General features: G+C 44.4%; 1 protein-coding gene across 1 annotated transcript; it reads right to left on the reverse strand.

Moving 5' to 3' along the window:
• Positions 1–12,274: 12,274 nt before the first annotated feature.
• LOC133791853 (ribosome-recycling factor, chloroplastic) lies at positions 12,275–15,864 on the reverse strand. The gene is made up of 11 exons (XM_062229763.1): positions 15,704–15,864; positions 15,350–15,503; positions 14,830–14,899; positions 14,642–14,737; positions 14,160–14,257; positions 13,802–13,913; positions 13,562–13,603; positions 13,230–13,286; positions 13,053–13,103; positions 12,812–12,868; positions 12,275–12,609 (listed from the first exon to the last, which is right to left on the reverse strand). The coding sequence occupies exons 1-11, from the start codon at positions 15,777–15,779 to the stop codon at positions 12,592–12,594; spliced, it is 831 nt and encodes a 276-aa protein (XP_062085747.1). The 5' UTR covers positions 15,780–15,864; the 3' UTR covers positions 12,275–12,591.

Genomic DNA, 15,864 nt, shown 5'->3' on the forward strand with positions numbered 1-15,864 from the left:
TTACCGGGATTGACCGCAACGTCATATGTCACACCTTGAACATTGACAAGAGTGCAACTCTGGTCCGACAGAAGCAGAGACCTCTAGGGGCGGAAAGGGTCGAAGCCCTCAAATTAGAAGTTGAGAAGTTATATTCGATCAACTTCATCCGGGAGGCCTTGTATCCTATTTGGCTTGCCAATTCGGTGTTGGTGCCAAAGCCAAATGGGACGTGGAGAACTTGCATCGACTCCACTGACCTTAACAAGGCTTGCCCCAAAGATTGTTTCCCTTTGCCCTGAATCGATCAGATGGTAGATGCAACGTCTGGGTATGAGATGTTGAGTTTCATGGACGCCTACTCCGGCTATAACCAAATCTTAATGCACATAGCATACCAAGAACACACTAGTTTCCAGACAAGCAATGGGGTATACTGCTACATAGTCATGCCCTTAGGGCTCAAGAATGCCGGAGCCACTTATCAAAGGCTAGTCAACAGAATGTTTCAAACCCAACTGGGAAGGAACATGGAGGTCTACATAGACGACATGCTAGTCAAGTCTAAGACCTTCGAGGGACACGTTGATGATCTGGTAGAGGCGTTTGCCATTATTCGGAAGTACGGGATGAAGTTGAACCCCAAGAAGTGCACTTTCGGCGTGGCATTCGGGAAGTTCCTGGGCTTCATAGTAAGCTCACGAGGGATAGAAGCCTACCCGGACAAGATCAGAGCGTTGATCAAAATGCCCTCGCCACGTAAGCACAAAGACGTGTAGAGCCTAACAGGAAGAATAGCGGCCCTGAGTCGCTTTGTCTCAAAGTCCACGGAAAAGTGCATCCCATTCTTCAACATCCTTCGCGGAAGCCAAAGGTTCGAATGGTCGGCCGAATGTGAAGAGGCCCTCCAAAAGCTAAAGGAACATTTGGCTCGGGCACCAATTTTGGCAAAGCCAGTACATGGGGAGTCGTTATACCTTTACTTAGCCGTGTCCAAACATGCCATCAGCACCGCATTGGTACGGGAAGGAGGGAAAAGTCCAGCTCCCGGTTTATTACGTGAGCAAAAAGTTATTGGGCACAGAGTCCAAATACTCGCTAATTGAGAAATTAACATTTTTCTTACTGATTCCGTCCCGAAAGCTGAGGCCTTACTTTCAGGCCCACGCCATAAAGGTACTGACGAATCATCCCCTACGACAAGTGTTGCAGAAACTCGAGAAATTGGGAAGACTCCTGAAGTGGACCAAAGAACTTAGTCAATTCGACATTGCATATGTCCCCATGATTTCAATCAAGGGGCAGGCCCTGGCCAACTTCATCATGGAGTGTACCAGGATCACTGAAGATGAAGATCCCGTCGACCTCGTCGTGCCTCTATGGAAGGTCTTCGTGGACGGTGCCTCAAATGAAAAATGGGGTCGGGGCCGGGATCATCTTAATATCCCCCAAGGACATCAGTTGCAGAGCGCCCTACGCTTCCAATTCGAAGCATCGAATAACGAGGTCGAGCACGAGGCCATGCTAGCCGGACTACGTCTGGCCCGGGAGGTAGGGGCAGCAAGTCTAGAACTCTACAGCGACTCCCAATTGGTGGTCAAACAAATCTTGGGGGAATACCAAATGAAGGGGGAAAGGATGGTCGCTTATGTAACACGAGCCTAGGAGCTACTCCAATCTTTTAAGAAATATTTCATCCGCCAAATCCCCAGGGAAAGGAATGTGTTTGCAGACACATTAGCCAAGCTGGCCTCAGATGTTGAAGTCGAGCTCTCTGGGCTTGTCCTGATCAACAACCTTCCCGCACCAAGTATTCAAGCTCCCACAGTCAATGCCATAGAATATTCCACGTCCTGGATGGGTCCTCTCATCCATTACCTAACCATAGGGGGGTTGCCCGTGGATAGGGCAGCCGCTAGGAAGATTCAGTACCAGGCTCCCAGATATGTCATGATGGATGGCAAACTCTATCGCAAAGGGTTGTCCATGCCATACCTCAGGTGCGTGTCCGGGACGGAAATGAGTGCAATCATGCACAAAGTACACGAAGGTTTTTGCGGAGATCACACAGTTGGACTCAATCTGTCCAAGAAAATCCTAAGGCAGGGCTATTTCTAGCCAACAATGAAGAAAGACTGTGTTTATTACGTTCGCAAGTGCGAACAATGCCAAAGGTGCGCGAAGATCCTGCGAGCCCCTCCGACGGAGATAACCTTGATGACCAGTCCCTGGCCCTTTGCAGTGTGGGGAATCAACTTGGTAGGATCGCTCTCAATTGGGAAAGGTGGCATAAAGTATGCCATCGTGGCCGTCGACTATTACACCAAGTGGGTCGAGGCGGAGCCAATGAGCATCATCACCTCCAAAAAGGCCCTGGACTTTGTCATCAAAAACATTGTGTGTCGATATGGCCTCCCTCACAAAATCGTGTCCGACAACAGGAAGCAATTTGGCAGCGTCCACTTCACTAATTTCTATGAAAGACATGGTATCGTTAAAAGCTTCTCCGCAGTCGCCAGGCCTCAAGCAAACAGGCAAACAGTGGCAGTAAACAAGATTTTGAAGGGGGCATTAAAGAAAAAGCTTCAAGCCTACAAGAGCAAGTGGCCAGAAGAATTGCCTCGCGTCCTAGGGGCATACCGGACCACAGAAAGAACATCTACCAGACACACTCCTTACTCAATGGTGTACAAATGTGAAGCGGTCATCCCAGTGGAAACGGCAGTCCCGTCTCATAGACGATACACATGATCCCGCCCAGAACCATGCCTTGCTCCAGGAATCTTTGGACCTCATTGAAGAGATCCTGGAAGAATCACATGTTCAGCTGAAGATTTATCAGGGAAAGATCTCCAAGCACTTTAACTCTAAAGTTAAAAGCCGAAAGTTTGAAATCGATGATCTAATCCTGAGAAGAGTCTTCCCTGCAACCCAAGATCCAGGAGTAGGGGTTCTAGGACCAAACTGGGAAGGACCTTATGAAATCCAAAATGAAGTATGTCCGAGAATGTATCACTTAAGGCGACTAGACGGGACAGAGGTCCCAAGGGCCTGGAACGCAGAACACCTCCGCCGGTACTATCAGTAATCGGGAGGGCATGGTTCTATTCTTAGTTTTTCTTGAAACAATGTATGCCCCAGGGCAATTTCTTATTCAATGATGTGTACAAAACATCATAGAGAAATATTGTAAAGAAATAAAGTTTGCATCCGTCTTCATCTTTTTTACTAACAAGTGACCCAAGACTACAGTCTTCGCTCACTTAGGGGGGGGGGGGGGGGTATGACCATCTATACGAACAAGTCTAAGAATAAAAAAAAACAAAACAGGATGCAAAATGCAGAGTTTAGTCTTGGTCCAGACCGTATATACTGGGGGTGAAAAACCCAACTCCCAACAAAATAAGATGCAAGGCTCAGGCCCAGTCCTAACCCCGAACGCACACGGTCCGGGGGGTACGAAACCCAATAAGACACAAGGCTCAGGCTCAGGCCCAGGCCTAGTCCCAACCCGGACGTACATGGTCCGAAGGGTAAAACACCCACCAGGAGGTAAGGCCCAGGCCTAACCCTAACCAGGATGAACATGGTTCGAAGGTATAATACCCAGTAGAAAATACGCCTTAGGCCTAACCCTAACTCAGACATGCATGGTCTGAGAATACAAAATACCTAAGAATTAGTCTTATAAATGGCCCAGGCCGTTGGAACCTAATCCCTTGGTTCAAAATAAGCTAGTTAACAAATCTCTAATGGCTCGGGCTGTTGGAACCTGAACACCAGAATGAGGACAAATAAATGTGATGATAATTATTAGCTCCCTAACGGCCCAGGGCATTGGAACCTGGACGTCAGGATTAAAGCGAGTTAGTTAGTTAAGTCACACCTAAAAGAAATCTCTAACGGTCCAGGCCGTTGGAGCTCAAACCAAAACGGTCCAGGTCGTTGGGACCTAAACACGGGTCCCTGGACGGGTTAGCCTTCTACAACTTTTCTCTAGTGGTCCCGGCTGTTGGAACCAGGACCAAACGTTCGACTCATGTTCATGCAAAGTGGTAAAACACTTAGTAAATTTTCGAGGAAAGACAAACGAATGAAAAAGGGAAAACTTTGTGCAAGAAATAAATTCAATATATATATAAAAAGCAACTAAAGAAAATTGTCTTAGACACACCCGCGTCCATAAAAGTGATAAATACAAATACGAAAAAAAAGAAGGAAGCCACAAGTGCAACTTAAAGGCCTAGGACTAGGCTTTGACGTGCTCCGGGGCCTCCGGAACGGTTTCATCTTGATCGTCCCCGGCCAAGAGCTCCGCAACGGCTTTTCCTTGGCCTCGAATTCAGCTCTCTTCACGGCAAGATCGGGGTAAACAAGGAGGTTCATGTTTTTGTCCTGGAGCCAGACCATATAGATGGCATCATCAAAATTGGTCTCCAGCAAAGCATCCACCTACTCCTTTTCTTTGCAAACCTCCTCATTTCGCTTCACCTCTAGCTGAAGCAAGTCGTCTAGGGCTTGGATCCGGATTTCAAGAGTTGCAACCTTCTCCCGATCCTGGTGAGATTGGGCTTCGTCCGCCTCCAGGAGGGCTCTGGTCGATGCCTCTGAGCCCCAAACGTAAAGGAGCTCCGCCTACAGACTGTCCACCAATTTTTTGTTGTCGGTTTCCTTCCTAGACAGGTTTACCTCGAGTTGGAACTTAACTCGGGCAGCCTCCTCGCGGTCAGCCTAAACCCGAGCAGCCTCCTTGGCCAGGGCCTCCCTAGCGGCTTCCTGCTGGTTCACGGCCTTCTCCAGCTCCATTTGGGTTGTCTCCAGCCTCATCGCCATCTCCACCACCAAGTCAGTGTTCCTGTGGGCCAGCAGTGCGTCCTAGAACAAATCAAAGTCAGAAAACGTACAAGTAAAAAATACGGTAAAGTAAAAGATCACGCGAACAAGTAACTTACAGCAGTGGCTTAGTGACGGATGGCCTGGGAGATGAATAAGGCGTCTTGAATGGCCAGAGTGGCGTACCGCTTCAACTGCACGTTGGACATGGTTGTTCCAACCTGGGCCAATAGATACGCAGCTAGAGGAGTCTTATTCTGTCCCAACTTGGGACGACACCCAGTCTCAACAACGAGCCGGTCCACAATCGGTTGCGAAGCGCTAAAGGCAGTTGGGCGCTCGATGAACTCCACCTTTCGTCGGATAGTTAAGGCCCAGTAGACCTCCTCCCATTTGTCCCGGCCATCTTCCCAGGCCCGAGACACTAATCTCCTCCTCTCCTCCTGGAGGACCATATCGCCCTCCTCAGGGAGAGCCGAATTGACGGGGAGAACGGGAGCCTCTGGGATCTCCTGAGTGACGATAAGGCTCTCCCTAGAAGAATGCTCCTTGGTTGGGGCGAGATCTTTGGTCCTGGCCCTCTTGGCCCGACTCGCGGACTCGCTAGCGGCTGAATCCGGGACTCTTTTCTCTGGCACCTAATTCGCCAAGGGCTCATGCTCCAAATCGATAACCTGGAGATGAGCGAGCGGAGACGGAACGACTTCAATGTGTACCATCGGGTGAACAGTCATGGTTGGAGTCTTCTCAACTACCTCCAGGTCCGGCCTTGAATCCCCGAGGACCAACTCCAGCAGCTTACTCTAGGGCAGGCCCTTGGCGGCCTTCTTTGCCGAGGCTATGACCACGGCTGCCCGAGCCTCCATCATTTCTTTCATCTTGGTCACGGGGTTAGACATGTCTGAATCGTCTGAAATGGACAAACAGAAAGAAGTCAGCAAGATATATAAATGGGGACAAAAACTAAATAGAAGCAAGTTAGTCTAAGGTCCTCCGAGACGAACCTTTATCTAAAATACGGGCACGAATCAACTCCCCTAAGGCAAAGGAATGAATGCGGTCCCCCATGTTGTCCAAGTCCCAAAAAGTTACCATATTGCAAGAACCCGGACAAATACATGAGGGCTAACGTATCCAGGACAATGTGGCAGGGAAGCCCCCACTTCTCGGATAGCCCCAATCAGATAATCTAGGTAACTTTGCCTATCCCTAACTAAGTCCTCGAGGTGAGGAGCATAAGTTAAAATCAAAGGCGAATTACCTTGCCCCAAGATGTTGGCTCTGAGAGCCCCAACGTTTGGCTAAGCCTCCCCAAAGAGGGCGTCCAGCTCCTTAGATGTGGCCCTCTCCGCTTGTCAAGCCTACTCTATTTTCTTCTTGGTCGAATCAGCGTGGGCCGCGGCCTCAATAGCCTCGATATGCACGAGGGCCAATTCCTCCCTCAGGGCGGGATCTCTCTCGTACTGCAGCCCCCAGAAGCTAGGGGCCACAATCGTCTAGTTGGCTGTGAGCATTCCAACCAGCCGTAAGTTCTCCGTGTTCGCGTAGTCCCCCACGTCCAGATCCTCCATACTCAGGCTGGCGTAATACTACTTTCGATCCAGGATGGACTTGGTGAGGAGAGTTTGGGCATACGGTCCTGTTTTCCAGGAGCATGAATGAGGAACAGGAAATAAAAGGAAAATGAAAAAGATTTAGGTTGAAAACAACTTACCCAAGCACTGGAAGTCCAGCATCAACGTGGGGTTCTTCTCTAGGAGAAACTCGGATGTCATGAACTAGTAGTGCCTGACATCTAGGGGGTGCTTCCAAGAACTATAAGGAGCCAGATAGTATTCATGGGGCTTCAGTCTGTAGAAGTCGTCCCGGGTATTATCTTTAACGTTAAGCTGCAGCTCCATCTTATAGAACTATAACACCTCCGTGGAAGTAGGCGTCAGGATATCCTTTGACGCACAGAAAATGTGCCACCCCGCGAGCAACTTGTAAGTCTGGGGCAGGAGTTGAAACGGCGTGATCCCCACAAACTTAAGTAATCGCGCGAAGTATTCATGAAGCAGGAGAGTGGCTCTCGCACTAATGTGGCCTATGCTCCAAGCCCCGAATTCGCCCACACTGGTGTGGGCCTTCTCGCCCCTCTTGGCAAGTCGGTTATAGAAGAGTCTGGGAGTCGATTCTTGTAACGACCCAAAATTACTAATAAGGCTTAAGGAACTTGATTAGTGTGACGGGAGGGCATAATTGGAAGTTATGAGAACTAATGGTAAGAAAGCATGTTTATGGGTACTGGATAAGCATGCGGGCCCTATTTGGATGGTAAGGGCATAGTTGTAATTTTGGCCCGTTAGGGCATGAACGTGATTGTGTGTGATAAATTGTTGAGACCACATTATTATGTGGACATATATATGTGCTTATGTGAGTTTTCAGCTTTCGGCACGAGGCGATCCTAGGGAGCAGGTAGCGGGAAAGTCACAACGGGACCCGATACTCAACTCGGGATGAGTCAAGGGGTTTTTTGGATATTAGGTGGTTATCTGGGTTATCGGGTTATGGAAATAAATAATTGGAGATATATTTGAGGTTAGGAAGCTTAGGTGGAACTACTGGGGAATTTTACCATTTTTCCCTCGGGGACGTTTCGGTACCCCGAGCCTTGGGATTGATTTAACTAGTTAATGATAGATTAAGTAAAGTGTAGAACTCGGTGGAACAAAGGTTAGAACCGAACTTCTTATTCTCTCTCTCTTTCTCTTTCAAAGGGACCACAGAAGCAAGAGGAGATTGGCTGGAAATTCAGAGAAATTGAGCTGAGACTTTGGGGATTAGCTCAGGGTTAGCTAAAGGATCTAATCAAGAGTTAAGGTATGTTCTGAGTTTTGTTTCTGGCGGTCAAATTCTATGTATATAGTTGAGTTTTAAGTGTTTATGGGTTTTTGCATTAAAGGTTGAATTTGGGCAGAAAGCTTGGGAGATAGCACAGTGAGTGTTTGGAGGATGGATTCTTCAATGAAGGTAAGCTCTAATTTGTGATATAGTATTTGAATTCTGGGTTTTTCTGTCTGGTTTTGGAGTTCTTGAGTTGTTGGGTTTCAAAGATGGAGATGTGGTTTTGATGAGTTCTAGACTAGGTTTCTGTTGGGTTACGTGGTTGAAATCATGTTAGAATGTTGGGGTAATTGGATTATGTTATTGGGATGATTATGAGAGGTTTTGAGTGAGGTTTGAGAGTTGAAAATGGTGGTTTTCTACGTTCGAAGGGGTCGGGTCGCGGCATAGTTCTTGGTGAGACGCAGCCCTTCGAAGTTGATGGTGCTGGAGAAGGAGGGCGAGCCGCGACATGGGGCATGTAGGGCCGCGGCCCGTGTCTATTTTTGGGCAAGGTTGGGCTCTGTTTGGAGCCATGTCGTGGCATGAGGAGGATTGAGCCGCGATCCTTAAGGAAATTTGTGTCCTTGGGATTTTAAACATGAGAATTTAACCTAGGGTGCTCGGGATCGATTCCACTACCGTGTTTGGTGGAATTCGATGTTCCGGAGATTAGAACCTTATCCGGAAGCCTTTTACAACTATTGATGGAATCCTTTATTATGGTTGTGACTAGGTTTATGCTTTAGCTTAGGGCAGGATCGTCCTCGGGGGTCGTCTTTACTAGTTAAAGCGCTTGGAGATTAAAGGTAAGAAAACTGCACCCGGTTGTGGATTTATATTGGGACTAAGGGTTCCCTGTCTTGTATGCTCTTTAAGAGGATGGTATTATGCCATGTGAATTGTAAATGGATGGTATCATGCCATGTAAATAGTAAACGAGCGGCCTAAGAGCGCCGGAGTTTACACTTGCGCATAGGGCGTGGCTCGGCCACTGGTAGCCAAGGACAGCTTAATATGCACTGAGCTCAGTTTAAGCGAGCCGGAGTCAGTGGGATAAACAGGGGGTGCGGCCTATGTTGTCGACCCTAATTATCATGTGATTTGATTGTTATTATTCTGATGAAAATGATATGTCGGTTATTTGAATGACATATTGTTAGTTTGTTAACTGTTATCGTTGAATAGATGATTGTTGTGTACTGTTGAGTACCTGGTTATGTCTTGTGAAATAGTTGGCTATTAATATTGATTGTGTTCTAAATGTTATGTTTTCTTGCTAGGCCTTGGCTCACGGGTGCTACGTGGTGCAGGTAAAGGCTAGGGTAAGATGAGTTGGCCATGGGTTGGAGAGCTCTGAGGGCGAGGTGTACATTGTCTGCTGCTCGGCCGGCACGGTCGAGGGATTGTACAGGAACGAGAACCTAAAACATGTATTTTTCCATTAGAGTGGCTTGATTATTTATAAGTTTGGAAATTCTGTAGTTACGTTATTTAAACCCTGATTTGGGATCCCATGTACCAAACACTTATTTTAATGAAAATTATTTCGTTTACAACCAAAATATTTTAAACCTAACCTGTTTGTGTCATTAGATTCACGTTTTTATCTAAACGGCTTGATTAGCAAGTCTCACACTATTTCAAACACACAGTGTAACAGTTTTGGTTATCCAGGGCATTACAATTCTACTCCCAAGTGCTTCTCCAAAGCGTCCAGCATTCGGTAGTTCCGGAATTCATTTTTCTCCCCGTCCATCTCCCATGTGTTACCACTGGGAGGTTTGCGCCCTTCCAGGACGATGGGGCCCGACTGTACACAGTCCTCCGAGTGAAGGGTGACACCGCCGCTCATGATTGATGATCTGGGAACAATTAAGGAAACAAGAAAACCAAGCAGTTAGCACCAGAACCTAAAAAGATTAGTTAAGGTACGGGGGTTTTCTCCTAGAACTTCTTGGAGAAGTCCCCTCCGGACCCAGATCCGGGTTCAAAGGAGATCCCGAGAATCTTGATCGGGAACTACGAAAGAGGTTTTATCTCGATTTTCCTGAATCAGTCCGGGATGCCCAAAAGGATCCGGGACGGCTCTACTAGAAATACTACCTAGACTGTCTATTCTACAAGTCTCTATTTTGCTCAGAACCACCCAATGCGGTGGTCCTGACCTTAACAATCAAAAGAAATAAAAAAAAAAGAGTAAAGGACTAGGAAACTTACTATGGGGGACTGGATCTGGAAGTCTTGGGGTCTTCGGCAATAGTGTCGGCAGGATCTCGGCTTTGAATCGGCGGAGGCGATGTAGGAGCTCGTCCACTGGTTGAACTAGGATCAGATTGTCTGATGGTGGTGCGAAAAAGATGTGGTCCGGGAAGAAGCGGCGACAGAGGTGAAGCTGTCGTCGGAAAATCTCGTCGGCAAACTCGGACATAAAACTCTCTCTCTCTCTCTCAACTCTGATTGTTCAGAATGTGTAAAATGACAAATGAAAATCTGAGGGTATTTATAGGGCAAAAAGCATACTGCTTGATCCAACAGTTTAGAATAACTTCCCTCATCTAACGATCCCAGATTGCGCAGAGTCTTTAATTAGCCCACTCGAGTATCAGATCGTGGATTCGTCGATTGGCGATCCACGCCCACCCGATCCAACGATCCACAATAGGAAATTTTAGAAGTTTCCTCATCCGACGGTCCCAATTGGTGCATAAACATTAAATGACCCACTCAATTACCCTATCAGCATCACTCGTACAGACGGGACGCCTCAGAAATCATGCTGACGCTTGGCTGTCAACACGATTATCAAGAGATTCTCCCCAAACATGTTAGGCGAGAGTAATATGGGCGCACCAGTACGTATAGCATGATGAATGTGAAAGGATAGGGGTCGCCCGAACGTCCCATAAGTAAATGAACCCGCCTTCTGGGAAGCAAACCGAGTTGTTGGGATTTGATCAGGGACATTGGCACAAACTATTTTCATGCGAGTTTAACCAAGTGGCCCCCCATGGAAATGGACCCGTCTCCTGGGAACGAATCGAGATATTGGAATTTGATCCGGGAAAATGAAGCAAGTCTCCACTGTGCAAACACAGATGAACACTTGGGGGGTAAATGTTATCCCTGTTTTCCCCCAGGACACGTGGCACGACACATTGGGTCCATGGCTATTTTAAAGAGATCCAAGGCCCAGGCTGAGCCCGATGGATAGGGAAGGGATAAGTCTGGATGGCCCAATTACCAGCAAGCCCAGCATTGTCCACTACGCGCCACCACACGAGGGAACCGGGACCATGACGTGGGCCCGATTTGTCCTCCCAGACCCAGCCTAATGCGTCATCCGGGATGCGATTAAAGGTGATGGACTCAAGTCTAAGAATGGACTGGGACGATAGCGGATGAACCCGAGCTCTGGTAGACGAACCAGACTCCTGGTAAATGGATCAGGATGTTGGTAAATGAACCCGGACCAGGCATCCGAGTTAGGCATGATAGACTGTCACCGCCACTGACATCACCCCAAGAAACACAGAGTTTTGTCTCCTCAACTAACCTGCAGAAGAGGTTACATACGGAATGTACGCCGTTATTCAGAACAGTACTGTCACTACTCTGATGGATCCTGTCCCCAGGATCTCCTTAGAAGCTCACGCAGACCAGACTGAAGCTGCGTACTGTTGTCAGTTGTATAGAGTGGTTATGCTCAAGCCGGCCCAATGGGCCCTGATTAGTGTATTTTATTTGATAGAATCTTTTGTATTAAACCTCCGTTAGTGAGCAAATCATAATTATATCCGCATTGGGCCCGGATTAGTCTGGCCCAAGTCCTATGCATCCAACTGCCTATAAATAGGATCAATTGTGCCCTGTAGAAAGGATCCGAGTTTTCTTTTGTAAGCACATACTCTACTCAAACTTGCAGAAAACTCCATTGCTAAAGCTCTCTAAGCTCTAATACAATAGACTCGTGGACAAAGGCTCTTTAACGCCCCAACCACATAAAAACCCTTGTGTGATTCTCTTTAAATCCTTTCTTTTTGCTCTTTTATCTTTGATAATTCTAGTTTATGAAAAACTCGGTAAACAACAAGCTTCCCAATTACTGCCGGAGCTCACAGCTAACTTTGAATGGGCCTTAACCCCTGAAAAACTTCTGGATGTGCGCCCAGGCACTCACAAGACACCACCACAAGCGCTTATTAAATGGAATAACTTGTCGGAGTTTGAAGCAACGTGTGAGGATTTTTCATCTATCCAGCGATAGTTTTCTCGATTTCACCTTGTCTACTTTGGACAGGAGGTATTAATAGGCCTCCTTTGACCTATGTGTATGCTCGTAAGAAGAAGAATGGTGAGGTGACTGCCCAGTCAGCAGTTGGGAATAGGGAATCAACATAAGTGTAAAGAGTGAGTGAGTTAGTTATATGGGTTGGGGGTACAGAGAATACATGATGGACATCTAGAGATATTAATATTGGAAGTCTAGGAGAGTGGTGTTGGAAAAGTTATGAGTAAATTGTATTTTGGAGAGACACTTGATAGGGTAAACCTGCCAAGTTGAGATTACAGAACCAGATAAATAGAGCAATAATAGAAACAATGGGAGCAATTCATTGAACTAGCAGGATAAATAAGGTTACAATGTGAAGACATGTTGTTGCTTCATTTTTCCAAGAAGAAACCCACTGATTGCACGCAGTTTTTTTTTTTTTTTTAATTATGCCAAACTAGCTTATGGATCTCATAAAGAAAATGAATGAATAAGGTTCACCTTTGGAATAAAGATCTCTTTCTTAATCCAGTGTAACAAGCATGTAATAATACAAGTAATTGACAATCAAAAAATATGGGCCAGTTCCAAGTTCACTACAGCCAAAGCTCAAGCATTTACATCTTTGTTGGCCATCACTATACTTTCAGCAACTCCTGAAAAACAAGAGCAGACATAGACTTCATATATGAATTATACAATTGAATATGCCTAATATGTAGGCAAATCCAATAGCAAATACTGCTTAAAAAAATGGTGCGATGACTAAACTTTCCCGCAACACTAAAATACAATGAAATGTAGATATTGAAAAGCACAAATTCCCTTATAGGACAACAATAATTGTATGACTTGTACCTTCTCTTTCTGTTTGAAAATGGTTTCAATCTTCTTCATATACTCATCTATCAATTTCTACAAAAAATCAATGTAGAAAAATTAGTATTGAAGTTGAAAACGTGGAGGAAATGAAACAAATGCCTTGAAAGAGAAATAACAAATGAAAGAAACCCTCTTTTCTTTACTACTAGTACTAAATTATAGATACCCCTATAGATAAAAGTCTCAACAGAAAGAACCTACACAAAAGGCATGGTACCTGCAAATCACTCGACAAGTCCTTCACATTATCTTCAGAGAGTTTTTTGTCCTGCAAAAATGTGTGAAGTATGGAGGATCCTAGTCAAAAATGTATGGAGGATCCTAGTCAAAGCCAAAGCAATAACAAGATACTGGAAGGAGAACTGAAACAATGGTGGAATCTAACGTTTCAAACCTTCTCAAGTTTTTCATAGGCCTTCAAAGCATCCCTTCGTATATTCCGCAATGCCACCTGCAGCATACAGTACATTAGATGAACACGAGTGACAAGAATTTAGGCAATTAAAAGATTTCAAGTGGCACGGAAAAGTTTCAGCATGACATGATGAGAACCTCAAGGGCAACAAGAAAAGGGGCAATTAACAAAATAAAGTATGATTTACAATAGATGGTTAGCAAACTCACCCTGACCTCAAATCATAAAAATCTTAAGATGCTGAGTAACTAACTTCACAACAAATTAAAAACATTAACTTTCTGAAAGTAAACAAAAATTTGTAAACTTACTTTTCCTTCCTCAGCCTGTTTTGCTACAACTTTTGACAATTCCTGTATTCGCAAAACAGTAATGCCATATTAAAAATAAAATAAAAACAAGAAACAACAACAAAAGACCACTACGGAGTTTGTTTAGAAGTATCTTTTAAGTGCTTTATTGATTCTCAACAAAATAATTCAAATTGATGTAGAACCTACTAGGCACCATGTAAGTACAGTGTAAAGGGCACTTTAATCAAGAGGAAATACCTTCCTTCTGTCTGATGTCAATTGTGGGAGGGACAATCTTATAACATCACCATCATTGTTTGGTGTCATACCAAGATCAGAACTGACTATTGCTTTCTCTATAGCCTTCAAGCTGAAATATAGATAATTACAAGAAATGTAAAGATAAAACAGAACTATAGATCCTATATATTGTATTAAATGATGTAATTCCCATATAAAAAGTTTTCTAGCTTTGAGGTGACAATGAGAAAGGCAATTAAGAAAATATCCAGGCCTTTCTCTATGGCAAGTATATATTGCCAAAAACAGAATTAGAATGATATGCTGGTATTGTGAAATTCCAAACTCTTTTCAAACCCAATGATTTATGGAATACCTGGATTTGTCATATGGCTGGATCATGAGGGAACTTGCATCAGGAGTACTGATTTGAGCAATGCTCTTCAAGGTAACTGGAGTTCCATAGTACTCCACCTAGAAAAGCAACGAGTAAAAGATATTCTTAGTAAATGTAAGGCCAAAATTGAACATTAGTTAACACTAATGATCCACATTGGCTCTTAAAACAACTGTTGACCAGGAGCTCTAATAAATCATTATTTGGGGAAAAATTATTAATAAATGAGCTTGCAATAAGTATTCACTAAAATGATAAATACCCCTATAAAAATTACTAGATTTCGATACGAAGTCTTCATACTATAACAAACAAAAAGAGAGTATGACATAGCCAGCACCATTTGCTTTCATAATATAGCATTTGTTAAAACTGTGTATATCCTCATGCTCCTCCATACATTACGAACTCTCCCGCACCCAAAATATAATAACAGAACAAACCAGAAAATTGATCCATACCTCAATTTTGTCAAGCATGGACGGGTTTGATCGTCCTGTCCTAATGGAATTGAAATTGGTTCGTACAGTTTCAATCGTCTTCTCCATCCTTTCTTTCTAAAAATTAAACAGCAGTGTCAGCAACAAGTACTTGTAGTAGCACAATGAAAATCTACTAGACTTAAATCAATCATGCGAGAATAGCTTACAACATCTTTCTCAATTGAAGATTTCTCTGCTTCTATTTCTTCAATTGTAGCAGCTCTAACAATGCCACCTCTGAAATTTTACCCAGAACCACACATATAGATGCAAAATTTAATCGACCACGCAGCTACAAACACAATCTTGTGGTACTAATATCATACATATATTTCAAAAGTGAAAACCCAATCACATTCTCACTTGTTTATACATAAAATAAACTGAAAGTAAATGAACAAAATGACTAAAGCTTTCTTAATGAGTTTAGTCAGAGGAGATTGTATTTGTAGAGAGTGTAGTACGGTAGAAAAGAAAAGTTACATTAGTTAGAAGAATAACAACAAAAACAGTCTTTAACATCTTATTAACAACCATTCTATAACTAACATAACAGTATAACAAACTACACTATCTATTACTGTCTTCGCAAGCATTTAATCAATGAAACAAATAGAATCTCCAATATTTAATCCAAAGCAGCATTATTTCATACAAGAACGCAGAGTTTGAGGCAATAAAAGTTACCTCCTATTGGACACATGCTTGGTGAGAATAGGCTTTCCGGAAAACTTAGCAACACCATCCTGAAGTCTCACGTAGCTAGCAGCTGAGCTCCATGTAACCACACTAACTCTCTTCGGCCTACATTTGGCGCAAACCGATCCTCCACCAGATGAATCTGCAAAACAACAATGTTAGAGAGATACCCATGAAGCTAAACCGAATGAATAGTCAATTACTTTTCCTAACTTGCCCTAAAATTTCCAAAGGAGACGCCATGGAAACTCATTCATTCGTAGTAAGCAAAAAAAGAATCATTTGTTATCACTAAAACCCAATTTAAAAGAGATAATAAATAGCGTTTAAGGCTTCGCCAACCTCGAAAGGAGAGGATGATTTGAAGAGGGTTTTGCTTGGGTTTAAGGGTGGTTGCAGGAGAGAAGTGGGACGCCATGAGAGCTACAGTCTGAGTGTAGGGGCGATGAGTCGTGACCCTGTAAGACGGAGAAAAATATTAACGGGCTCGCCTTGTGGATAAG

This window comes from Humulus lupulus, chromosome 1 (assembly GCF_963169125.1).
Source record: "Humulus lupulus chromosome 1, drHumLupu1.1, whole genome shotgun sequence".
NCBI lineage: Eukaryota > Viridiplantae > Streptophyta > Magnoliopsida > Rosales > Cannabaceae > Humulus > Humulus lupulus.

Excerpts from the sequence above, each read along its gene's own strand:
- LOC133791853 (XM_062229763.1), bottom strand. The coding sequence starts at position 15,779 with ATGGCGTCCCACTTCTCTCCTGCAACCACCCTTAAACCCAAGCAAAAC. Across the intron at positions 13,914-14,159 it reads CAGCCATATGACAAATCCAG|CTTGAAGGCTATAGAGAAAG; the intron begins GTATTCCATAAA and ends TCTATATTTCAG. Across the intron at positions 12,869-13,052 it reads ACTTGTCGAGTGATTTGCAG|AAATTGATAGATGAGTATAT; the intron begins GTACCATGCCTT and ends GATTTTTTGTAG.